Genomic DNA, 27,540 nt, shown 5'->3' on the forward strand with positions numbered 1-27,540 from the left:
ATTGATAATATTGTGGGTTAAAGGAAAATGTATTGGATTCATAGTAAGAATCTTCTAGCTTATTGACATGATATGTTTTTCACCTTAAACTATCACATTGATTACACTTAATCCCCCTAAAATTTTGAAAGACTCTTGACGCTAACTGCCCCTCTTCCCCCAAATTTTAGAAATGCATTACACTTAGCTCTAACTTATTTATTTTTATTTTTTTGCTGTTAAATTTGATGATTTTGACATTAAAAGACTAATTTATCTGTTGATCCATTTTTGCAAGATGAATAAATTGATATTTCAATGGTAAATTTTTTCATACTTAACTTTGAAACTTACGATAGGGTGCATTGAAATGATGTTATAATTTTAGGGGTCAATTGTGCATATCATAATTTCGAAGGTTAAGTGAAATCAAGGTGATAGTTTAAGGTAGAAAATTTTAATTTGTCTATTAAAACTAAGTTTATAAGTTATAATAAAAAATAATTAGGCCAAAATGCAAAAACTCTTCTTGGTTTTGGAGCAATTGCAAAATCACCCCTAAAGTTTCAATTTTTCTTTATAACTCTCTGATGTTTTTATATTCTCCAAACTGACGCTTAATATTAAACTATACTACAATTTAAGGAGGTTCACCTATTTGGTATCCTCATTTTTTTTGTTCAAAAATACCTCTAAGTAAAGACAAAACTAAGAGGTTAGGGGCTGTTTTGAGGCACTGTAGTTTTCAACATGTTGGTCGGGACGGGAATAAATTAGCTCATTGTTTAGCTAGGAGAGCAGTTTCATCTGCAGATACTGATGTTTGGGTAGAAGATCTACCTGGGAATTTGGATGATGTGTTCTAATCTGATTTGTCTTGAATTGTCTCATTTCTTTAATAAAACTACACTTACATTTTTCTCAAAAAAGAAAAAAAGAAAAAAGAAAAAAAGACAAAACTAAAAGACAATTCGGTAAAAATACGACTCCCACTAAAACATGGCTTAAAAGATAGGGCTAGTTTTTGTAGTTCTTGTAAATGGAAAAATCACGACCCAATTATATAGATCAGTGAAAAAAAAAAAAAAAAAAAAGTGAATTTACTTCATATAATATTTAAGAAGATATTGGCTCTTTATACTTTGTTTTGGTATTTGCAAGAATTGTCCATTTTGTTCTGTCTTTCACTTTCTTATTTGTAGCTCTACTGAATGTAGTGGTCTCATCTTGCTTAATATATATTCAAGAAAAGGAAAATCAGCTCTTGAAAACTTCTAATATGCTTTGATTTGATAATGTTTGAGAATTATTTTACTTTTATTTTTAAATGGATGCTTCATTGACAAAAGCAATGTGAACTATATTTACTGAAGGAGATGCTTTTAGCAGGCATATCTATTATTGAGATATTGTCAAATGAACCCCTCGCTGCCCTCAGTGCTTTGTCTCAAACTTGGATTTTTAACTGACATGAAAAGAAATAAGGACAAAGTTTAGCTACAAAATTAGTTGTAGTCTTAGGCTACAAACTTATTTAATATTTTTTTTAATGGAGGTGAATTTTGAAAAATTCACCATTGGATTATATCTTCTTCTAATATCTTCCATGCTTGTAAAATTTCAAGAAAATTAAAGATCAATAGCTATGTCATCAATAATTTTTTTAAATTGCAAGTTTTTGTAATTTAAAACTATGCACAAAATATAAGCTTATAGATTATATAGTAAATGATAATCAATTGACACAAAATTTAACAAATGTATTAAGGGCGTAAAGAACATACAATTCAACGGTTAGATTTTCAAAATATGTTGTAATATTTATTTTATTGAGTGAGTTTGTAGCCTTAAGCTATAACCAATTTTGTAGCTAAACTTTGTCCAAGAAATAAAAGATCATAATTTTTATTTCTTATCTTTGTTAACATGCAAAGAAATAAAAGATCATAAATTTTTCCTATTTGTTTGTTTCTGAATTGGTGGTTGTAATTTTGAATGCGTAAAGATTAGATGTTTGTTGCTAACTCTATTAATTGAATGTGAAATATCGGTGGTTGTTGGTATTGTATATTTGAGGGTATAATCCCTACCTGGTAGTATAGAGAGGTTTGTTGCTTGAATTTATGGAAATAAGTTGCCAGTTTCAACATTATAAGCTTTTTCTAGCTTTTAGTATTTGTTTTTGTTTCGAGAATTCCTTGCTTAAGAATTGTTACATTATCATAAAGAAAAACCATTGTTCCCATGTAATGTGGGACAGCTTGCTCGTGATTCATTGAGGAAGGGGCTGGATGAGTGCTTCTGTGAAGGACCTAATGCTGACCATAAACGGATATACATCAACTTTCTTGTTGCTAGGCCCACTAAAGTTATAAATGCCTCTTCCAATGTGAAAAGATATATTTTTGTGGTCCTTGGCATGAATATGGGAACCAGAAATACTTTGTATAAAGAGGTAGGTCAAGGGTCCGTTTGGATTGAATTTATTGTTGCTGAAACTGAAAACTGAAAACTAAAAACTGAAAACACTGTAGCAAAATAATTTTTAAATGTGTAAATAGTGTCGTGAGATCTATTTTTAATATTTTTTATTGTATAAACAGTATATGAACAGTACATAAACAGTGCACTTGCTGTTTATGCACAGATTTTTTGTCTCCAAAGTCAAATTATGTGGCCCAAAAAAAAGAAAAAAAAAATGAGAAACGCAGATTTGGAGAAACTTGGACGCACAAACACGCAATCCAAACGCCCTCTAACAGTGGGATTTAGGTTGGAAATATTGCTGAAGGATAAGTAGGTGAAGTGGAAGATTTAATGATAAAAAAAGAAAAACTATCTTAAGGTCCTCACATGCTCACACTCTGCTTTTGGAAGGATCTTTGATTAGCACTTTGACATGAAGTAACCCTGAGCATCTCACTGCTTATTTTGCTTGAGTTGTTGACATTGGGATTAGTAATATATATTACTCGAAATTATAAATCCTTGCCATCCTTAGACTCATTAGTTGTTATTGAAGCAGATAACCCTAGAGAGAAGACTACCTATTAATTTTAGAGAAAGAGGCTTGAAGGTTCTTGAGATTATTAAGGTAAGTACCTTAGAAATCTATTTTTACTATTGATCTAATTATTATTATTTTTGTTAAACTTTTTGGATTTTCAAGTGGTAGACAACCATTTAGAAGGGGGTTTAATTGCAATTTTGTAGATTTAGGCACGTCTTGATTTTTTTAATGTTGTGATTTGGGGATTGAATATAAGTAGATTTGGCTAGTTCTTCGCATCAAGAATCAATATTTATTATCTTGGGAAATTTCAAGAACGATCATATATCACTAAGAAGATCTGAGAATAATAAAGTATAGTATTTTGGACACACTCTGAGTAATTAAATTGATGTCTAATTGATTTTAGGTCAAGTTTGGAGAATGCTAAAATTTTGAAAGGAGTTTTGGAGTAGGCGCCACTTTGAGGTAACTGATCTTTTCCCTGATTATCATAAAATTGTTAGAAATAAATGTTTTATGTAGAAAGCTATAATTTTTCTTCAAAATAATTTTAGCTTCTTGATTTTATGAAAATAATTGTATTTTATTCCTTACTCAAATATGATAAAAAATTTAATAAACTGGCTTTTTCAAAAATTCTGCATTTTTCAAAAGCATGTCTGAGATTGTGAAAAGTTGTATGAAATCTTTTATTGAGCTTTGTCATTCCAAATGTGATATTGAATATGAATTGAAAGATATTGCATATGTTTTAGAATCTATTACACTATCTGATTGTTCTATGGACCCTGCCACGGGGGTAACGTTGGCTCAACATATCACAAGCTTGATTCTGGGCCTGGTCATGGGGATTTAGTGTTACCATAATTGCTAGATTCTTTAGTATATGAACTTAGTATAATTATGACTTTTGAATCCAAAGAAATTTTCTAGTTGTTACTTCATTGAAAACCATTGATTTTCTTGAAATGACGTTGCAAAGCTTATGAATCTTACACTGCATTGGAAAAATGTTTACATTTTTGTATTATGCATAATCTGGCTAGTTAGGAAATTATTAGTTAATTTCAAAGTTTTCTATGTGCCGGTTTGGATAACACTGAAAATTGCGTTGAGTTTTCAGAATTCATGTTTCGGAATCTTTTTTTTTTTTTTTCCCAGTGCATGAACAGTAAAATCACTGTGCAGGAGACAATTATTACTGTTCACATACTATAGCACACTGTTCACGCATTAAAAATATTAAAAATGAGTCTCACGGTACTATTCATACATTTAAAAATTATTTTGCTATAGTGTTTTCAGCAACAATCAATTTTCAGCAATAATGAACAACAATAAGTTATATCCAAACGGACCCTATGTGGCTATTTTGTACCAAATGTTATGTTTGTGTGGTTATTTTTGTTATTTAGGCATCATTGTTGGATGTAAGGGTAAATTTTTCTTTTTAATTTTATGGGGCCACGTGTCACATGGCCTTTAGCTTTAGCCTTTATTTGGATGGTAGACAGGTAGAGTTCCATTTGATTAACTTAGAGCATTAGCATCAGAAAACTCTAATTATACTCTATTTTACTATTTCAAAAAGTTATTTTATCATTATATCATCCTATTTTACAATACTTCTAGCATGCTAAAACTTTATTTTTATTAAAATATTATTTTTTAATATTTCTTTATTATTTATTTATAACTGTCATTTTTTTTTAGACTCATATTTCCTATGCTTTCCAACAATCTTTTTTTTTTTTTCCCCTCTCCTTCTCCCTCAACCTCTAGCAACACACAAGCCATCAACAACCACAGTCACGGCACCAAAAACCCAAGCCACCGATCAGAAATCCACGCCCCCGATCAACCCATCAACAACCACAACCATGGCACCAAAAACCCATCAGCACCTCAACCTATCAACAACCACAGCCACGACACCAAAAACCCATAAGCACCTCAACCCATTAACAACCATAGCCATGGCACCAAAAACCCATCAGCCCATGCCGCCGATTTGAAACCCAGCTAATTTGAAACCCACCGGAGCAAACCCATTCAAAAAAAATCATCACCGAAGCCATCATCGGAGCTACCGATGATCAACCCAACCGATCCACCCACCGATCAATAGATCCATTGTTTCAAACCCACCATCAACCAATCCCAGCCCACCAATCCAACCACGACCCAAACACCGGACTCAACCCACTTCAGCCACAACACCAAACCCAAACACCGGACCCAACCCACTTCAGCCACAACCCAACCACGACCCAAACACCGGACCCAACCGCAACCCACAACCCCTTTAGGCATCAGTCATAGCAAAAAAAAAAAATAAATAAATAAACAACAACCCACAACCACCATAGTGACCACAACCACCACAGTGACCCATGTCGTCACCCACGCCAAAAAAAAAAAAGCAACCACAGAACCGTCGGATCGCAACCTACCAGAAAAATTGAGCCACTGTGATGTGTGATGTATGTTGGGAGGAGAATGGTGTTTGGGTTTGAAGAGAGTAGAGAACAAATGGAGAAACAGAGAAGGAAGAGAGAGAAGAGAACTGAAATAATGAGATAGAGGAGAGAGAAATTTCGGGGGAAAAAGAGAATATATTTTTTTTTTTTTAGAATACTGTTACAGTACAATTCTAACTTTAGAATTGTACTATAGCACTATTGCAAAAAGATTTGCAATAGTTGGGTTTAGCATTGTCTGATGCAAAGGATTTTAAGGCTTAAAATGCCAAATTGTCCTTAAATATGGCATTAGCATTCTCCAATGCTAATGCTCTTAGTTTAATTAAAGCGTTTACATATGATTTTGCAAAAACTCACTGTTTTAGAATACCAAAACATTAATTTATCTATTTTACATAACTGCTTCTACAATACACCATACATAACCGTTTTCAAAATTTAGAATGCAAGGTGCCAATGACTAGTGTAGGTTGGTTTTCTACAATTGACCCCAAAATTTATGCATAGTAATGTTTAACTCAACTTGAAGTTGTGAATTTGGATTTGCCTACTTGTGATGTTTATTTGGCTTGGCATCTTAAATTATTTTGAATGAAGAATGTGGTTATTTTTAGTTATGAGTAGAATGGTTGATTTTTGTAGTTTAATTTATAATGTCTATGAACTATTTTATATTGATTGTGTAGTTGGCTTACACAATATATGTGATCTACATATTTTCAATTATGCAAGAGAAATATTACAGACATTTTGACTCTTCCAAGCATTAGAAAATGTTTTCCAGCACATTTTTATGGTTTCTACTAAACATAGGAAAATGAATCATTTTTTCAGAAAATTTTTTCTAAAAAATGAGTCATTTCCCAACATAAAAAAAAGTTTTCCATCAAGACAAATGGAAAGTAACAAATGTTCTTTATAATCTTAATCATGGAAAATAGTTAAAATGACCGCCTTTACTAATTAAGTCCTCTCGGGATAAAATCCCCTTCCATTTAAATCCTTCATTTTCCTTAATTTTTTAGCTAGATGTGAGACTCATGACATTTAGTTGATTTTGTGTGGTTTATATGGGTTTTCAAGACCATTATACAGTTAGTGTTTTTTTTTTTTTTTTTTTTTTTTTTTTTTTTTTTTTTTTTTTTTTTTTTTTTTTTTTAAAAAAAATTATATTCTATAATGTAGAGTTCAAGAAGTTTGGTTGTAGGGTTTTTTAAAAATTAATTAACTTTGTTTTTGAGTTTATTGCAATAAAGCCGATACTTATCCTTTTATTGCAGATTTTTTATTTTTTATTTATTTTAACAATCATCTTTAGATTAAATTCAGCTTAAAATATAAGATTTTATCCAAAAAAAGAAAAAGAAAAAAAAGAAGATAAGTATCGGGTTTTGGAAAGAAAAGTAGTGTTTTTAATTTTTAAATATTGTGTTGTGTTGACGTGGAAAATTGTGGTGCCAGTAGAGGTTTCGGTTTTATATATATAGATTAGGGAATTTAAATGGGAGGGGATCCTAATGGTATGGCTAATGAGTAAACTGCGGTTTTATATATATAGATTAGGGAATTTAAATGGGAGGGGATCCTACTGGTACGGCTAATGAGTAAACTGCACACGATTTCCTCACATGAATGGGAAGAAAAAATAAATAAAACAATACAAAAACCGAATTAAAATAAATATAAAAATTTCCTTACAATAGAAAGTTTAAATGGAGGTATTAGTTGGACATGGAGGAGTACATATGTCAATAATCCCTTCTAACATCAATACAACACTCTTCATGGAAGGACGAAGAACTGGTTCATCTTGAATGCACCACAATCCCACCTTAACCATATTCTCAAAAGTACTCTTATCTACTTCTTCACCACCCACAATCTTGTTCAATTCTCTAGCAACAAAGCATTTATATACCCAAGTAGAAAGAACAATTTCTTCAGGTCTTGATACATTAACTTCCATGTTCTTTCTGCAACATATAATCTCTAAAAGCACTATTCCATAGCTATAAACATCTGCCTTCACTGATATTGGGGTGTTCTTTTGCCACTCGGGTGCTAGATATCCTCTAGTCCCTCTGACAATTGTGAAGGTCCTTGTTTGATCTGGCATTAACAATTTTGCCAAGCCAAAGTCGGAGATTTTAGCAGTCCAAAAATCATCCATCAAAATGTTTGAGGGCTTTATATCACAATGAATAATAGGGGTCTTACACTCTTCATGTAGATAGAGAATCCCTCTTGCTACATCCAATGCTATTCTTGCTCTTTCATCCCAATCTGGACGTCTTTTACTTTTAAAAAGAACATCGGCAAGGGATCCATTGCTCATAAATTCATAGACAAGAAGTCTCTTAGAGCCCTCAGCACAATAGCCTAGCAATTGAACCAAATTTTTGTGGTGAGCTCTCCCTATTGCTCGCATCTCTGCACGAAACTCCCTTTCACCTTCTTCCACCAATTTCTCTAGTCTTTTCACTGCAACAAGTTTTTTACCTTTGTATAGAGCTCCTTTGTATACTGTTCCGAAGGAGCCCCTACCTAACTCATCTTTGAAGCCATTTGTTGCTCTTTCGAGCTCATCATATGAATACAAATTTAGTGTAAGCCCCTTAGTCAGGCCCAGTGTTTCACTCTCTTTCAGTCTTTTATACCTTAGAACTCGAATTTTGAACATGTAAAGGCCTGAAACTCCAAGACCAAGACAGGAGAACGCAGTAAAAGCTAAAATTAAAACAAGAATTTGCACCATAACCTTTTTGCTTGTGAACACGTGGACAGGAGGCTTCACTGGGATGGGAACAGTTTCATTCCAGCTTCTTATGCTCACTTTGAAGAGAGCTACGGTATCCTGGCTTGGATCCCTTCTAACATATTTCAGTGGAAGCTTGTGTCTTTGGCAATTCGAATCAGTATTGAACAGTGCTGCCTCACAATTGCAGTCTTCCAAGCAAGACTTACCACATTCTTCCTTTGTTGACATGGATTCATGTGTGTAAGGAATATCTATCCACATCATATTTTCTGTGGTAGTGATGTTATATGATTCTACATGAACTTTGCTGCTGCTGCACCCTACTTTTGAAAAGTTTCTCTCACAGCCGAGAGATGGATTATTCACGTCAACCAAATCGGTTCCAGGAAGACAAACACAGTACGGTTTGTTGTCATTGAGTGTGCAAAAGCTGTTGAAGCCACAGAAACCATTCACCTTGCAGAGCTCCTTGTCCTCCAATGCTGACCACTCAATATCTGATGATTGTAGCTTGCCAGTCTTGTCAAAGGTATGCGAGTACAACCGAAAAAATCCGTTAACATCGAGAGTTGCACGATAAATGGTGTTATTGCTTTTCGATGACAAGCCCAAATCTTGAACAATGTCCATACTAGTGCTCTGGATGATTTCTAGAGACCCGGAATGATTGAGATAAAGTCGATATTTAAGGCCAATCCCATTTCTATATCCATCAGTTCCAGAAGCCCAGTAAGATTCACTTGCAATGTCTAAAGTGTTTACGGGATATAGAACAAGGTTTCCATCTATCTGCATCTTCAGACGATACCGTCCAGTTGAGTGGTTGGTCTCTGATAAACTAGAGAGCAATTGAAAACCGGTGGACAGAATCTGCCCACCCAAAATAGTATCAGTAGGATAGCTGAAAGTCTCCCATATGATGGAATGATTTTTGTTGTAGAGAACAAAATTGCCAGAATCAAACATGGAGGCATAAGAAGCAGACTCCGACATCGTATCACTGATAATCTTCTCCTTTCCTTGCTCATCAGTAGTCAAAAGAAGCTTACCACTTTTTGTTAAATTCAGTGTCGTCCCATTTGAGGTGACCGGAGGATCATCACGGTTTGCTGTCCAGACAACAGTGATATTGTCTATTCCCACCAACCAGATTCCAACCATAAAACCACTGCCTTGCCGATAGAATCCAAGTGCGAATTGGCCCGAGGGAGAAGTCCATGAGGTGGGGGGATAAAGTGAAGAGCCCAGGCTTATATTCCTACATTGCTTTTGTTGAGGTTGAGCTCCTCCACATGTAAAGGATATAGAGAGTAGAAAGAAAACAGTAAATATGGAAGCCATGAGAGAAGGATAACAAAGGGCCATCACAACAAGCTGCATACATCAACTAAGGATTGTAAATTATGGAAACTTTTTTTTTTAGTGTTTCACAACCTAGTACTATGGAAACTAGCTTGCAATTGTCGGCGCTTTTGTGGAGTACTATGTAGTATTTATTTACATAATTATTTGTAAAAATATAGCAATAGATATTTTAGTAGGAAAAACGTTCTAGGTTTTTTTTTTAAACGTGGAACGCAAATCTACTATCACACGTTCCACGTTGAACTGCGAATGTTTTTGTTAATGTTAACGTTTTGACGAAGACTTCTACATACAAATTTTTATATAACAATTATTGCCATAAGTCTGTCCTGACAAATTATAAGCGGTTGTCAATCACTTTCATATTAATTAATTATTTTTTCCTCTACCAATTTCAGTCAACCACGTAAAAAATGCAACAAAAGTTGTGACACAAATTTTCTCCCTTTCTATGTTAAAGGGAAAATGCTATATACATAACATTTTCACAATATTTTTACAACAAATTTTAAATGATAAATTGTTATTGGTTATTATGAATGGACAAAAAAATAATTTAAATTGTAAATTCAAATCAAAATTAATAACAACTTACTAAGTATGATTTATTGTGAAAGTATTGTAAAAACATTTTGAATATAACACATTTCTGGGAGAAAAACGTGTTGCACAGTTTGTAGTGTGTACACTTCCCTTTCTCTTATGTTAGCAAATGTTAATCTTTTGGACGTTACGCATTATGAGGGTTTTATTTTATATTTTTTGCTAGGAAGCATGGGTGCGGGTGTGATGCGGTGCGGAGCGGCAACATGACAATTTTTGGAAAAGTAGGACACGGGTGCGGCGGAATATGCTTATTAATTAATTATTAAATATATTTTTATTTATACTTTCTATATATTGCTAAGTATTTTTTCTCTTCATATAATGGTAAACATATATTAATTTAAGAGCAATAGTAAATAATAAAGGGAATACATACCATTTTCATAAATTAGAATAAAATATCAAAAGTGTGTAAACTATAACTAAAAAAGATAAGTTGAAATTAACTCTACTTCTTTTTTTTTTTTTTTTTTATTTAAATTTATTTATTTATTTTTTATATATAATTATTTCGGCCCATATGGTCATATTTTGGACTGAATCAGGCCATGTCGGAAAAAAAAAAAAAGTCAGGGGATGCACGAGCAACTGCGTCCAAGTCGCATGGCATGTCCTGCCAAGTACGACATGAGTGCACCGACCAAAATGGCGCACCCGTGCTTCCTTGATTTTTCATATTTTTCCCCCATTTGGCCGTTGATCACATGGAATTTTATTTGATACAACTTCCGTAGCATTTTTCCTTTTCTCTCTCTACAGCTTCAGTCGCATTTCTTCCACTGTTAATTTGAATGATTTGGTTAATTTTTCATTCTTCATGAATCTGGTGCTATAGCATGAGTGAGAGAGAAGGTGAAAGGGAAGGGAAAAAGAAAATGTTAGTGGCTATAATATTTTGGTACTTATTTCTCTCACTATTTTTCTTTTCATAAATATATATATATATATATAATTTTAAAAAAAAATTATGATTCCTAATTATATTTAGGTTGAATAATTTTGTAGGTTCTAGTTAGCTCAACTAGTAAAGTCTTTATTGGTTGAATAAGATATTTGAAGTTCAATCCATGCCTACCACTTACACCAAAAATCAATTGATGTCTTGATTTGATGATAAATAATTTTTTTTTTAAATTTCTTGGTCAATTAATAATATCAATTATGGGGAAATTGCTTTGGTAATCCTTTATTTGATTTGGATATAAATGTTTAATTCAAAAAGGGGATAACTTGTTTCTCTATGTTAGATTACAAAAGGACAAAAAAAAAAAAAAAAGAGGCCTTGGTTTGGACTTTGCAGAAAGTTTAGCAGTGATATGAAAGTGAAAATCAAAGGAGGAGCTTGAATGGTGGATGATTGTCCATATCGTGGTCAATAATCGAATGGTTGGACTTTGTGGAAATTTTTGTTGTGATAAGAAAGCGGCAATCAAAGGAGAAGCTTGAATGGTGGATGACTGTTTGTATCGCGGTCAATAATCAAATGGAACGCGAGAAACACGTTTATTTCGAATAGACACAACATCATCCATCAATCACACATCTTTGAACCACCTATACAAAAAATTAATTGATGTCTTGATTTGATGATAAATATTTTTTTATTAAATTTCTTGGTCAATTAATAATATCAATTATGGGAAATTAATTGATGTCTTGACTTGATGATAATTTTTTTTTCTTGGTCAATTAATAATATCAATTATGAGGAAATTGCATTGGTAATCTTTTATTTGATTTGGATATAAATATTTAATTCAAAAAGGGGATAACTAGTTTCTCTATGTTAGATTACAAAAGGAAAAAGAAAAAAAGAAAAAAGAAAAAAGAAAAAAAAGACCATGGTTTGGACTTTGTGGAAAGTTTTGCCGTGATAAGAAAGCAGCAATCAAAGGAGGAGCTTGAATGGTGGATGGTTATCGTGGTCTATAATCATATGGTTGGACTTTGTGGAAAGTTTTACAGTGCAAAGAAAGCAGCAATCAGAGGAGGAGCTTGAATGGTGGATGACTGTCTGAATTGTGGTCAATAATCATATGGAATGCGAGAAACACGTTTATTTCGAATAGACACAACATCATCCATCAATCACACATCTTTGAACCACCTACACCAAAAATTAATAGATGTCTTGATTTGATGATAAATATTTTTTTATTAAATTTCTTGGTCAATTATGAGGAAATTGCGTTGGTAATCCTTTATTTGATTTAGATATAAATGTCTAATTCAAAAAGGGGATAACTTGTTTCTCTATGTTAGATTACCAAAGGACAAAAAAAAAAAAAAAAAAAGAGGCCTTGGTTTGGACTTTGCGGAAAGTTTAGCAGTGATATGAAAGTGAAAATCAAAGGAGGAGCTTGAATGGTGGATGATTGTCCATATCGTGGTCAATAATCGAATGGTTGGACTTTGTGGAAATTTTTGCTGTGATAAGAAAGCGGCAATCAAAGGAGAAGCTTGAATGGTGGATGACTGTTTGTATCGTGGTCAATAATCAAATGGAACGCGAGAAACACGTTTATTTCGAATAGACACAACATCATCCATCAATCACACATCTTTGAACCACCTATACAAAAAATTAATTGATGTCTTGATTTGATGATAAATATTTTTTATTAAATTTCTTGGTCAATTAATAATATCAATTATGGGAAATTAATTGATGTCTTGACTTGATGATAATTTTTTTTCTTGGTCAATTAATAATATCAATTATGAGGAAATTGCATTGGTAATCTTTTATTTGATTTGGATATAAATGTTTAATTCAAAAAGGGGATAACTAGTTTCTCTATGTTAGATTACAAAAGGAAAAGAAAAAAAGAAAAAAGAAAAAAGAAAAAAAAGACCATGGTTTGGACTTTGTGGAAAGTTTTGCCGTGATAAGAAAGCAGCAATCAAAGGAGGAGCTTGAATGGTGGATGGTTATCGTGGTCTATAATCATATGGTTGGACTTTGTGGAAAGTTTTACAGTGCAAAGAAAGCAGCAATCAGAGGAGGAGCTTGAATGGTGGATGACTGTCTGAATTGTGGTCAATAATCATATGGAACGTGAGAAACACGTTTATTTCGAATAGACACAACATCATCCATCAATCACACATCTTTGAACCACCTACACCAAAAATTAATAGATGTCTTGATTTGATGATAAATATTTTTTTATTAAATTTCTTGGTCAATTATGAGGAAATTGCGTTGGTAATCCTTTATTTGATTTAGATATAAATGTTTAATTCAAAAAGGGGATAACTTGTTTCTCTATGTTAGATTACCAAAGGACAAAAAAAAAAAAAAAAAAAAAGAGGCCTTGGTTTGGACTTTGCGGAAAGTTTAGTAGTGATATGAAAGTGAAAATCAAAGGAGGAGCTTGAATGGTGGATGATTGTCCATATCGTGGTCAATAATCTAATGGTTGGACTTTGTGGAAATTTTTGCTGTGATAAGAAAGCGGCAATCAAAGGAGAAGCTTGAATGGTGGATGACTGTTTGTATCGTGGTCAATAATCAAATGGAACGCGAGAAACACTTATTTCGAATAGATACAACATCATCCATCAATCACACATCTTTGAACCACCTATACAAAAAATTAATTGATGTCTTGATTTGATGATAAATATTTTTTTATTAAATTTCTTGGTCAATTAATAATATCAATTATGGGAAATTAATTGATGTCTTGACTTGATGATAATTTTTTTTTCTTGGTCAATTAATAATATCAATTATGAGGAAATTGCATTGGTAATCTTTTATTTGATTTGGATATAAATGTTTAATTCAAAAAGGGGATAACTAGTTTCTCTATGTTAGATTACAAAAGGAAAAAGAAAAAAAGAAAAAAGAAAAAAGAAAAAAAAAGACCATGGTTTGGACTTTGTGGAAAGTTTTGCCGTGATAAGAAAGCAGCAATCAAAGAAGGAGCTTGAATGGTGGATGGTTATCGTGGTCTATAATCATATGGTTGGACTTTGTGGAAAGTTTTACAGTGCAAAGAAAGCAGCAATCAGAGGAGGAGCTTGAATGGTGGATGACTGTCTGAATTGTGGTCAATAATCATATGGAACGCGAGAAACACGTTTATTTCGAATAGACACAACATCATCCATTAATCACACATCTTTGAACCACCTACACCAAAAATTAATAGATGTCTTGATTTGATGATAAATATTTTTTTATTAAATTTCTTGGTCAATTATGAGGAAATTGCGTTGGTAATCCTTTATTTGATTTAGATATAAATGTTTAATTCAAAAAGGGGATAACTTGTTTCTCTATGTTAGATTACAAATGGAAAAAAAAAAAAAAAAAGGACCATGGTTTGGACTTTGTGGAAAGTTTTGCCGTGATAAGAAAGCGGCAATCAAGGGAGGAGCTTGAATGATGGATGACTATTCGTATCGTGGTCAATAATCATATGGTTGGACTTTGTGGAAAGTTTTGTCGTGATAAGAAAGCAGCAATCAAAGAAGGAGCTTGAATGGTAGATGATTGTCTGTATTGTGGTCAATAATCATATGGAACGCGAGAAACATGTTTATTTCGAACAGACACAACATCATCCATCAATCACACATCTTTGAACCACCTACACCAAAAATTAATTGATGTCTTGATTTGATGATAAATATTTTTTTATTAAATTTCTTAGTCAATTAATAATATCAATTATGGGAAATTAATTGATGTTTTGATTTGATGATAAAGATATTTTTTTTTTAAATGATAAGAAAGCGGCAATTAAAGGAGGAGCTTGAATGGTGGATGACTGTCTGTATCGTGGTCAATAATCATATGAAATGTGAGAAACGCGTTTATTTCAAACAGACACAACATCATCCATCAATCACACATCTTTGAACCACCTACACCAAAAATTAATAGATGTCTTGATTTGATGATAAATATTTTTTTATTAAATTTCTTGGTCAATTATGAGGAAATTGCATTGGTAATCCTTTATTTGATTTGGATATAAATGTTTAATTCAAAAAGGGGATAACTTGTTTCTCTATGTTAGATTACAAATGGAAAAAAAAAAAAAAAAGGAGCATGGTTTGGACTTTGTAGAAAGTTTTGCCGTGATAAGAAAGCGGCAATCAAGGGAGGAGCTTGAATGATGGATGACTATTCGTATCGTGGTCAATAATCATATGGTTGGACTTTGTGGAAAGTTTTGTCGTGATAAGAAAGCAGCAATCAAAGGAGGAGCTTGAATGGTAGATGATTGTCTGTATTGTGGTCAATAATCATATGGAACGCGAGAAACGTGTTTATTTCGAACAGACACAACATCATCCATCAATCACACATCTTTGAACCACCTACACCAAAAATTAATTGATGTCTTGATTTGATGATAAATATTTTTTTATTAAATTTCTTGGTCAATTAATAATATCAATTATGGGAAATTAATTGATGTTTTGATTTAATGATAAAGATTTTTTTTTTTTTAAAATGATAAGAAAGCGGCAATTAAAGGAGGAGCTTGAATGGTGGATGACTGTCTGTATTGTGGTCAATAATCATATGAAATGTGAGAAACGCGTTTATTTCAAACAGACACAACATCATCCATCAGTTAGATAGTCACACATCTTTGAACCACCTACACCAAAAATTAATTGATATCTTAGTTTGATGATAAATATTTTTAAGAAAAATTTCTTTGTCAATTAATAATATCAATTATGGAAAATTAATTAATGTCTTGATTAGAAGATAAATAATTTTTTTTTTTTAATTTCTTGGTTAATTAATAATACCAATTATGGGGAAATTGCGTTGGTAATCCTTTATTTGACTTGGATATAAATATGTGGGTTCTTATTTTGGACAGTAACCAGGTCCAAGTAGAAACAAGGATCCTGGGCCTCCAAAGGATTTTATACTTGTTGTTTGGTGGACTAGGCTTGGTTTATCGCAACCATATTGGGCTGATTACGAACCAAGTTGTGCACAAAACATGGGTCCTACAACACATACATATCCATACATGCAAACATATACATATTATAAAATAAATGGCTAAAGAACAGTAAGGAAATAAAGAAAAAAAAATGTAAGGATGTCAAGGATCCTTAGAAAATAAAGTGATATGTCATTATATTGAGTTTTAGTACATTGGATCCCATTTCTTGCTGGGGTATGCCACAAGGTTCAAATAATTTCAAAAGTCATAGACTTAGATAGCTCTTTGTAGGCTTCCAAGACTTGTGAGGTTTGAATCCCCTTGAATCCAAGTGTATCCTCTAGCACTTATCTTAGATCCCTCACAGTGTTTCCCTCTTTTCTCTTTTTTCTGAGGTTTAAATGAGTCTCTTAGAGGCTCTTTTTGCTCTCATTAATTGTTACTTGCTTGCTCACTTCCAAGTGTAGGAGATCGTAGCAATATAATTCTCGGAGTACCGAGGTCGAATCACAAGATAGATTCAAAGACAATATAATTAAACAACAATTTGTGTGAAGAAGAAAAGTACTTTTTTTTGGTGATTGTTAACAAGAATAATAATAAAAAATAATTTAAATCAATAATGTAAATACCAGGGCATCGGAGTGTTTTCCTATATCAATATGAAATTCTTTGTGATCTAAGAGAATATATATTTCATAATTGATTGTTCTTATACAATCAATTATTTTTTCCCCAAAATCGGCCAAAATCGGCGAGATCTCGCCCGATCCGGCCAAGTTCGGTGAGAATTTCATCAAATTCGATTATTTTTCCCCCAAATCATACCGAGAATCGCTAGATCTGGTGTATCTATATCGGATTTGATTGTTTTGGTTGCCAAAATCTACCAAATCAAGCTGAAAGCTTGTCGGAATTGCTGGAGAATTTGCTAGAATTTGATGTCTTTGGGCAGGTCGGGTTTCATGGGTTTTGAATGAGGGGACTCGAAACCAACTCGCCAGCATCGGGTTTTGGAGCTCGGGACTTGCGACCGACCGCCAGAGCAGTTAGATAGGGTGAACACCGATCGGGTACCGGCAGGTGGCTGGGTGGGTTGGACAGCCCTACTTAAGGGCACCAATAGGCCTTTTGCATAGATGGTGAAAAGGTATAGTGACTATGGGTCTTTTTGCCTCAAACCTCTAAAGGGGTGGATGTATCCATTTGCTCCTCCATTTATTAGAACCAATTATATGGGATAGATTACACATGCCATTATCAGAGCTTTTTTTTATGAAACCCCAACTTCATCATCATTCTCTCTAGATATCTCTATTCAACCCTTTCATAGGTCTTACTTATATCCAACTACCATGGACCTCACTTTCCCTTGCCTCTTATTCCTTATGGTGTAATTGTTTGAAAGCCGTCAAAAATCAAAAGCACTGGGAAGAAAGCACTTCAAGAATCACATATCACTTGGGTGAAGACATCTATTGCTAGCACTTTGGAGATGCGATTGACCTGAATTGTGTTGATGTGAGGGTTTGCAATTTTGGGGATTAGGGCAATATGTGTGTAATTAGCTTTGTTAAATATATATTTCAAGAACCTATAACTCAGTGATGGAGTCTAGTACTTCAATGTAGACATATATGATTCAAATTCCCCTTCCCCTTCCCCACATAAAAAATTTTGTTAAGCAAATGGCCTTTTCTTAATTTAAATAAATATTATGTATATATGCAACTAATATCAAAACTATTAAAAGAAATCAATACGGCATCTTTATTTTAAAAAGATCCATACTCAACATAAACACACAAAGCTACTCGTACAAAAAAGAATAATACCAGAATCATATAGCCGTAAGCAAACATACTAACTAAGCTTATACAAATATGCAAATGATTGCAAATTTAGGGTAGACATATCAAGAATGAGAAATAGCTGGAGATGGAGGGATTGCTATACTCATTGTCCCCTCCAACATCAAGATTACATTCTTCATTGGAGGACGTAAAGCTGGATCATCTTGGATGCACCACAAGCCGACCTTCACCATTCTTTCTAGTGTCTTCACGTCTACATTTTCATCTTCCACAAGCTTATCCAACTGTCCAGCCACAAGGCAATTATATACCCAGTTAGAAATAAGTATCTCATCTGCTGCTAAAACATTCACTTCTATGCTGTGTCTACAACATACAATCTCCAAAAGCAACACGCCAAAACTGTAAATGTCAGCTTTTACTGATATCAGACCATTTTTCTGCCATTCAGGTGCCGAGTACTCACTTGTCCCTTCAATGCCCATCACAATCTTCATTTGATTCGGCACTGATAGCCTCGCCAATCCAAAATCTGAGATCTTTGCAGTCCAAGTATCATCCATTAGTATACTTTGGGGTTTTAGATTGCAATGGATGATATGGACTTCACACTCTTGATGTAGATAGAAGACCCCTCTAGCCACTTCTAGTGCGATTCTCACCCTTTCCTTCCAAAGGGGGCGCTTCGTAGCCTTGAAGAGAAGATCTGCAAGTGAACCATTACACATATATTCATAAACAAGAAGCTTCCTAGATCCCTCAATACAGAAACCAAGCAACTGAACTATGTTTCTATGATGAGTTCGTCCAATGACAGTCATTTCAGCTCGAAACTCCCTCTCCCCTTCTTCCACAGATTTCTCCAGTCTCTTAACAGCAATAGTTTTATTAGCTTCAGATACATACCCTTTATAAACTGATCCAAAAGAACCCTTACTTAATGCTTCCTTGAACCCATCTGTTGCGTTCTCAAGCTCATTGTAAGAAAATGAACGCAAGGTAAAATTTTCAGCAATTTCTACATTCACATTTTCTGGCGACAGCTTTCTGTACCTATGAACTTGATGCCTATACATGAAGAAACAAGATATTGCAATTACAGAACACATCAATGCAATGGAACCCAAAGTTAGGGAAAGAATCAAAATCATCATTTTTTTGCTTTCCATCAAGATTTCTGGAATTGGAGGTTGATGGTATGAAATTTTAGCATTTCTCCAAATTACCTTAAAGAAAGCTATAGATGATAAATTTTGACTTCTACCATACTTAAGTGGAAGCTTATATTTATTGCAAGTACCATTCATGTAAAATGCAGCGTTACAATTACAGTCTCCAAGGCAAGACTTGTAACAGTTTTCCTGCTTTGTAAGTATCACTGAATAAGGAAAATCACCCCAAGATATATTCCGTAATGCAATAATGTCGTAGGGTATCATTGGACCTTTGCTGCAACCATCTTCATTGAAGTTGCTGTAACAGCCCAACAACTTATTTTTGGGGTTCATGAAATGAAACCCAGAATAACATTGACATTCAGCTTTGGAGCCAATGCCTATGCAGTAACTGTTGAAGCCACAAAAACCTTTGACTTCGCATTGATCACGCAAAGATGACCATTCCAAGGACACCTTTGAGATAGTATTAGTATTGCCCCCAAAGTCAAAGTGGTGAGAATACAACTTAAAAATTCCATCAGAATCAAGTATCGCACGATAGATAATACTGGTTTCTTTCTTGCCAGGGTAAGAATTATTCACCAAAATGATTAAGGTGGAACTCTCATTGGTTAAGCGTAGAAGACCCCTTTGATTAAGACGGAGAATTACAGAAGAGCCATAAAAAGTATCCAAGGACCAGTAGGCATTTTCTGAATCATCTGTTCCGTTCACTGCAAGGTAGGAAACAAGGTTTCCTTTTGAGTCCATCGTGAGATGATAACGTCTACCTGAGTGGTCTGATCTTGACACCAAGTCGGCACTACCATAGGAAAAATTCTGACCTCCTAATATGGTGTCTGTTGGGTTATCAAAACTTTGCCAAATAACTGTGGAAAAGTTGTCGTAGAGCACAAAATTACCAGAATTATGCATAGAAGCTGAAACTGCAGATACTGCTGGGATAACTTCTAGAGAGCCATTCATGAAATTTTCTTCACCTTTCTCTGTGCGAAGGAGCAGGATACCATCACTTGTTAAGTTCAATGTAGTATTTGAGGAGACAGTAAGGTTATCTGGATTTGCAGTCCAGACAATAGTGTTATTTGGTTGAGTATGCAACCATATTCCAATGGCGAAGCCTTTGCCTTGTGGGTAGAAACCAAAAGCAAAAAGGCCAGAAGGTGAGAGCCAAGAAGTACGGTTAGCAATGGGGGAAAGCCAAGAACCTAATGGTATCACATTGCCGGAATGGTTTCGTTGTAGTTGGGCTTTTACATCAAAGGCAAGTAGACACATGGATAGTAAGAAGAGAACTGATATAGAACCCATGAGACAAGAGTGAGGGAAAGAGATAAGAGAAGGCTTGTTAATGAGATTGAAATGAAATAATAATAAGCGATTTATATGTTATCCTTGTTTTTTTTGGAATTAGAAAGGCCCCCAACCCCAAGTTTACGCAGAATGAAAGAAATTTCTAACCAACTTCATCTATTAGTGGCAGCTGCCCCACAGCCCCGGTAGACTTGACTTACTTTCATCGGTGCTGATTAGTCCCTATCCCTGTCCCTTTAACATTAGCATCAGATTTTCTGAATGAAATTAATGTCCTGCCATTAGAATTCCACAAAAGACCAAGCTAGTGGTACTGGACCAACTTTTTAAGAATTCCACAAGCCATCTGATCTACTAGTCTTTTTTTAGTTGTGAAATATATATATATACACACATATATATGCACTAGTCGTAAATTAGCGTTTCACACAAATTATTATTATTATTATTATAAAGGTATAATGTGCTTTTGATCAAAATATTCATAATATTTATTTAGCATAAAAAAAGTAATTCATTACCTTTTAAGTATACTAGTTGTAGACCCACACGATGTGTGAGAATAAATAATTATTTTGTAATTTTGATATAATGTATAATTTATTCTCTAGAACTTGTTGAAGATAATTTGTTCTCCCTAAAAATTAAACAATTGCTATTTAGTCCAATTAGGTCTACTTTAGTTCACTTTGGTCCATTTTGATCTATTTTGGACTTATTGAGCCTTAAATTGATCCTTTTTGTAGGTTGCATTTTCAACTTTAACTCAAATTCATTTTTTTCCTTAATTTTTGGGTTGAAAAGTATGAGATTTTATCATATTTGGGCTAAATTCTTTAATTTTGAGTTTAAAAAAATACAATAAAAAATAGATTTTAGAAATTAGAAATATAAACCCTAAAGATGCAATAAAAATGATAAATATTCAAAAGTCTTATTCTGTCATATTTGGTCCACTTTGGTTCTATTCGGTCCATATAGGTCCTATTCGACCTGTTTTCTACACTTTGGTCCAATTTAGTTGACATTGGTAATATTCGGTCCACTATGGTCCTATTTGTTCCTATTTAGTCCATTGTGTCCACTTTGGTCCTAATCTGTCCATTCGTTCTTATTCGGTCCACATTGGTCCACCCTATCCTATTCAATCCACTTCGGTTCTTATGCACTTACATATGGTGAAAAGACATTTTTTTTTTTTGAAAACGAAAAAACATGTTTAGATTGAGAGTACCTATTCTAAATCCATTTTTTTTTTTAAATATAGATCTATTCATTGGTGCTATTTAAAAAATATAGACCTAGTAAAAAATAGATCTGTTTATTTTTGACTTACTTTCATCGGTGCTATTTAGTCCATATCCCTGTCCCTTTAACATTAGCATCAGATTTTTCGAATGGAATTAATGTCCGCCATTAGAATTCCACAAAAGTCCAAGCTAGTGGTACTAGACCAACTTTTTAAGAATTCCACAAGCCATCTTTATCTACTAGTCTTTTTTTAGTTGTGAAACATATATATACACACATATATGCACTCACTACAGAAAAAAGGGACTATCCCAGCATTTGCAAAACTACTGGGATAGCCTTAAAAAGCGCTAGAATAGGCCCTAAATGCCTATCCTGACACTTTTTTTCCCGTGCGCTTTAAATTTCCGTGCAGTGATAGTCGGTATAGAGTCGTGGGACATATACCAATGCTTTTCAAAAGCACCGGGATAGGTCTCGGTGCTTTTTAGACCCTGTTCTAGTGCTTTTTAAATTGCTGCTATAGGGTTTTTTTTTCTTCTTCTTTAAATACAAGCTATAGTGGTGGTTTAAAAGCATCGAGATAGGTCTTTTTTTTTAATATAGCCTATAGTGGTGGTTTTAAAAGCGCTGTTATAGGCATCTTTTAAATACTGGATATAGTGGCGGTTTCAAAAGTGCCGCTACAGGTGTTTTTAATATAGGCTTGAAAAGGACTATAGTGGCAGTTTCCAAAATGCCGCTATAGGTCCTTCTTTTTGAAAAAAAAAAAAATTGGGCAAAAATATTTTCCTTGCATTTTGTTTTCAAAACTTGTTTATAGCTAAACAAAAATCAATATAAAATAATCCTCTAGATCTAGTTGACACACACCAATATAGTTTCCACAGTAATCAAACATATTCAAACTATCAAATTAATATAGTACAATAATACAATTTCTAGCTATCAAATTAATAATGCAATTTCTAAAAATAGAGCTAATGAGAAATCCATAGTGATTATACATTTGGCAGTTTCACAAGTTCCATGACTCTCCACTTCCTTCTCTTCATAGGGAACCTCAGCTTCTTGCTGCAAGTTAACACATACTATTTTCACTAAAATGGCACAAAAATGGGCTAAATTCACAAGTATTTCAATATACTTTCAACTAAATACATCAGATTATACTCTTATTACACCTAATTTCACTCAAATTTCAAAGCAGAATATAAGGCAATAATTCCTTGCATCTAATGATTTAACTAAGCTCAATGTCCGTGATCTACAACACTAATTATGACAATGCATTTAATGAATAATACAAAATACATTATGTTGACAATTACACTTTCAACTAGTACTTTACACGATACATCCAAAAAAACAACAGGGAAAAGATAAAATGGTATAACTTTCAAATATACTAAAACCAACGAAAAATAAACATGAATAGAATGTTACTAGATACATCTCAACAACAATCTTAATCAACTAATAAACAAGAAACACTCTTCATTATAAAAATAATATACTACTTCATGTCCACCTATGAAATGTATAAAAGATATAGCCTATTTCATGAATAATTCACCATAAACTCATAGCACAAAATCAAGAAGAAACAAAATCAAGAAGAAAAAGAGAAGAAAACATACCAATAGCAAAATCAAACCATAATGCTATGTTCACAGCTAACTTATGTATAGTTTTTAAAGTATCACTTTTCCTAGTTACACCAATACTTTTACACTACTTCTTTTGTAAAACTAAACTCATCCAAACAAACTCAAGATAAACTTTACATAAATTATGCACTTCAACAATGATGATTGACAATTGAATAATAGTAGAATAATTAAATGACTATATTTCATGAAAGTGTGATTCTATGGAAAGATTTGGGATAGAAAATAAAATTAAATGCTTTACCGAGGGCAATAGTCCATTGAATATATAAAAAGGTTGATTCAATCTTGTTCTCCTACCCAACAGCATCAATTGAGTTTGTGCCTAAGTAGCTGAAAAGTGATAAAAATAAAAAGAACAAATAAACAGCATTTTCACTAATTTCCACAAAAACTATTGTTTTACAAAAAAAATTAGACAGTAGAACAATTACATCCATATTCAAAGTTGTACATATAGGAAGGCTAGCAATTATGTGGAATCCAAGAAAACAATAGAGAGAAAAAAAAAATGATTAATCCAACTCTAAGTCTCCACATATTCATGAACATTCCAACTCCTAAATTTTCTTTTTTAGCATTATATCTAATTCAGACACAAACCCCCACTTTGAAAAAGAAAATGCAAGCAACCCATGAGTTCATAATAGGATTTTAGTGGGCCTAAAATTAATGGTTATATAGCATACATGTGGCTGACTATGAAAAAAGACACTTTTCACAGAGCCTGTGATCAATCTACGAAAGATTGGGTCCACATTGCATCCTTAACAAATATGACTCCTAAACACAAAATTACCCCAGCAATCACACCCAAAGTACCTTAATTACTAGAACCCCAAGCCGTGTCAAGTTTTAAATGACATATGCTTAAGGAAGCCAACATTTCTTTTACAATGGATAATAATGCAAACAAAATAAAAAACTCTTCACAGTTAAATTCCATTAAAAAGAGATAGAAAAACAAAACTAAAAAGACAACGTTGAGTCATGGATTGCACTTCAATTATTATAATTCAAAAGCACATCTTTGAGAGGGGTATATTGTATCAAACATTAGTCATTCTTGCCCCACAGAGATCACATTTTTTTTTTGGGTGCATTCGCATTAAACATTGGTCACTAAAATTGTGACTCTACAACCTCAGGGAGAAGTGGAGAACACATGCATACCATGTCAATGCACAATAAACTCTAAGAAACAACTGAGATATTACAATATTGAGCATAATATTCTTCTGTAAAAAAGTATCAATTCTAAGTCTCAAGCAATGAATAATCCTCACCTATCTTCCCTTGCTCATCCTAGAGAAATAACAAGAGCAAATTAACTAAACTTGCAAGTTGCAACTCAGTTTAACTTAACTCCAATTCTTAGCTCCTAACTTAGGAAACTCATGATTAAATCTTAGATTCCTTAACTTAAACATAACTAAATTGTTCTATGCTTGTACTAACCGACACAACATGTTCAAGGCATCCCAAACAAACTAACATGGCAATTACAACTCAACATACAACCACAGAAAACAAAATATAAACTTCCTTGCACATAGAAAATTCTCAAACTAACATTTCTATCAATAAATTAGAAAAAAATAAATAAATAAATAAACTTCCCCTACAAACAGAAAATTCCCAAAAAAATTTTCAATTTCCAATAGATTAAAATACCTGTTGGAAAATTTAGACCTCGGTTGATAGAATTAACAAGTTTTAAACCCAAGTTGTTAATTAGATTTATTATTAATAAAACTTGTTAAAACAAACAAACATCAATATCATGTCAAAATCATGCAGCGGAAATAATAAATAAGACAAGATATGATGACCTAGGAAAATCAATGAAACCAACCAGTTTCACAGTAAAAACTTGGGGGGAAACCTTCCTAAAAAGCAATCCACTATAGTAAAGAGAAGTTTCAGATCTAGTACAAAACCTTTGTCCCTAGATTCTACAATCCTAGTAGATGAACTCATAGTAGAAACCTTCTACCGCTTCAGAACCTCTGAACTCTTCAATATATGAACGCCACCCTTTTGGTTGCACGGATCCCAGTACGTGACTAATTTCTTTGCACGAATCCCAGTACGTGACTCACTCACCAACTTAAGGAAGAAGAATGTTGGCTGCAAAGTTCTTCACTTCATCAACAATGAAGATTAAGAAGCACTTGGTTACAAAACCCTAAGGCGCAAAGACGCAGTAGCTTCTTTTTGAGAGAATAAGGTATCGATCACCTTTTACATATGTTCTCCTTGTATTCTCTCATGTGAAGGCCTCTAAAATAAGCCTTATATAGGTCTAGGGTTGTGAGAAAAGAAACCCTACTCAAATACATAAGCCTGGCCCAAAAATAAAAATCTGAATTTTAGTAACCTCGATAGATAGCAGCTATCGAGGAGGTGTCGAGAAGGTGTCGAGGGGACAGAAACTTTCTCGATCGATCGACCAGCTATCGAGAAGCTATCGAGATTGCGATAAGCATCAGCTGAAGAGCTCGATAGATTGCCAGGTGTCGAGGAGGTGTCGAGCAGCTATCGAGCTTTAAAATTCAGCACTTTCTCAGTTGATTCTTGGACAGACTTGCATGGCTTTAACACTTGAACTTGAAACAAGGTTTCTTGAAGTATTAAACACATCCTAGATCTACCCAAATACAAGTAAGGTGTGTTTTGTCAAAGGATTAGTCAACTACATAAAATAGTGACACATGTTCCTAACATGTGAATCACATATGTCCTAACAATACCTTCAAAGATTTAACTTTGTAGTTCCCACACCCAAGAGTTTTTCACTCTTGGAATCAGCAAGGTGTTAGTGTTACTCTCTTCCATAATTGGATTGCAAGTCACATATCAAATTCTAGTAGTCCAAATATAATTGACTAAAAGACAAAAATAACATTGGCAAAGAAAAGAAGCATTACATGATGAAGAAGATAGAGATTACTTGTAAACGGCAAGCAAGCTTTGAAGCGATTGGTGGCACCCAAAGAGAGAAGAGAGGTCAAGATAGGTCGGGGAGAGAGAGATGGAGTAGGTAAAAATGGGGTGACCCAAGTTGCCATCACAGGAAGTAAATAAGTAAAACAACATAGTTGATAAGGGCGTTCTTGTTGGAAGACTCAAAGTATGAGCATAAGGAAACCGACAGTTCCTCTGAACTCGTTAGCTTCCCTTAAGTAGATGGGGATCCAAAGCAGTAACGCCATAAAGCTGACGACCCTACGATACCTGACAGACATCTCCATAAAGTTGACGGGAAACCTTCGGACGAATCAAGAGATTGACAGGGTGAAGAGGTCGACAAGTTTAGCATGGCTTAGCTTGATCTCCACGAATATCTGTGCAAGGAAATATCTCGTATCCCATGATAAACCTTAATCAAAGAAATCTTTACAAGAAAAGGATCCCGTAAAATACGTGTATTAATGATAATCTTCCCTACAAGGAAAGATCTTCTCCACCAAGAAACGAAAGTCAGCTCTATACTACTATAAAAACCCCAAAGCCCTTATAAGCCAAGCTATGCGTAATTTTCTAGCTCTGGCACTCTAAAGTTGTAGAAATTCTCTCTAACTTAACCTTCGGAGGGCATTTGGCCGGTACTATACCGGTACTTTCTGTAAGGCTTTCTTTGTTTCTATTTTGCAAGTTTTGTCTAAAGCGTGTGGGGACTGTATGACTCACTAACTATTTTTAGCATCATCAATTGTGGTTGTCTATGGGAACCTCTCATAGTAGAAGCCATACTACCACTTCTTAGACAAAGAGTTGTATGGTACTCACTCGCTCGATGGCAACCAACAATCACCAAGGAGATGAACCACAAACTACTGCCCTCGAAAGACATGTATAGACTCTTGCTGTGGCTATAGAACGCCTTACTAAGCAAAACCACGACCTGGAAGAACAACTTCGCCAAAGGAACGCAGGACCCAACAATCATGGAAAGGAGTAAGAAGGTACCAGTGTTGAAATGAGGGACCAAGAAAGACCAGAAGGCTACGCCCCAAGTAGACAAGAGCGACAAGACACCAGCTATCCATCCATTGTAGATATGGCACCATCGTACATGGTTGTAGAGATACAGACGATGAAGGAGAGGATGGACTTCATGATGAACACTTTCAGGGGACGAGTGTCAAATGACCTCGATGAATTGGTCCACCAAACGGA

The 27,540-nt window shown here is 33.9% G+C and overlaps 2 protein-coding genes and 1 long non-coding RNA gene across 3 annotated transcripts; 1 reads left to right on the plus strand and 2 right to left on the minus strand.

Annotated features, from left to right (window-relative positions):
- The first annotated feature begins 2,815 nt into the window (after positions 1-2,815).
- On the plus strand, positions 2,816-5,376 carry LOC136062237 (uncharacterized). Its single transcript, XR_010624042.1, has 2 exons — positions 2,816-3,073; positions 3,399-5,376. It is a non-coding gene; the product is annotated as an uncharacterized LOC136062237 (long non-coding RNA).
- A 1,749-nt stretch (positions 5,377-7,125) lies between these two features.
- On the minus strand, positions 7,126-9,786 carry LOC111987153 (G-type lectin S-receptor-like serine/threonine-protein kinase LECRK2). Its single transcript, XM_024018859.2, has one exon. The coding sequence runs from the start codon at positions 9,611-9,613 to the stop codon at positions 7,184-7,186; it is 2,430 nt and encodes an 809-aa protein (XP_023874627.2). The 5' UTR covers positions 9,614-9,786; the 3' UTR covers positions 7,126-7,183.
- An 8,091-nt stretch (positions 9,787-17,877) lies between these two features.
- LOC111987199 (G-type lectin S-receptor-like serine/threonine-protein kinase LECRK1) lies at positions 17,878-20,768 on the minus strand. The gene has a single exon (XM_024018911.2). It carries the CDS (start codon positions 20,432-20,434, stop codon positions 18,047-18,049), a length of 2,388 nt encoding a protein of 795 aa, XP_023874679.1. The 5' UTR covers positions 20,435-20,768; the 3' UTR covers positions 17,878-18,046.
- Positions 20,769-27,540: the final 6,772 nt, after the last annotated feature.

Source organism: Quercus suber, unplaced genomic scaffold, assembly GCF_002906115.3.
Source record: "Quercus suber isolate HL8 unplaced genomic scaffold, Cork oak 2.0 scaffold_394, whole genome shotgun sequence".
NCBI lineage: Eukaryota > Viridiplantae > Streptophyta > Magnoliopsida > Fagales > Fagaceae > Quercus > Quercus suber.

Excerpts from the sequence above, each read along its gene's own strand:
- LOC111987153 (XM_024018859.2), bottom strand. The coding sequence starts at position 9,613 with ATGCAGCTTGTTGTGATGGCCCTTTGTTATCCTTCTCTCATGGCTTCC.
- LOC111987199 (XM_024018911.2), bottom strand. The coding sequence starts at position 20,434 with ATGGGTTCTATATCAGTTCTCTTCTTACTATCCATGTGTCTACTTGCC.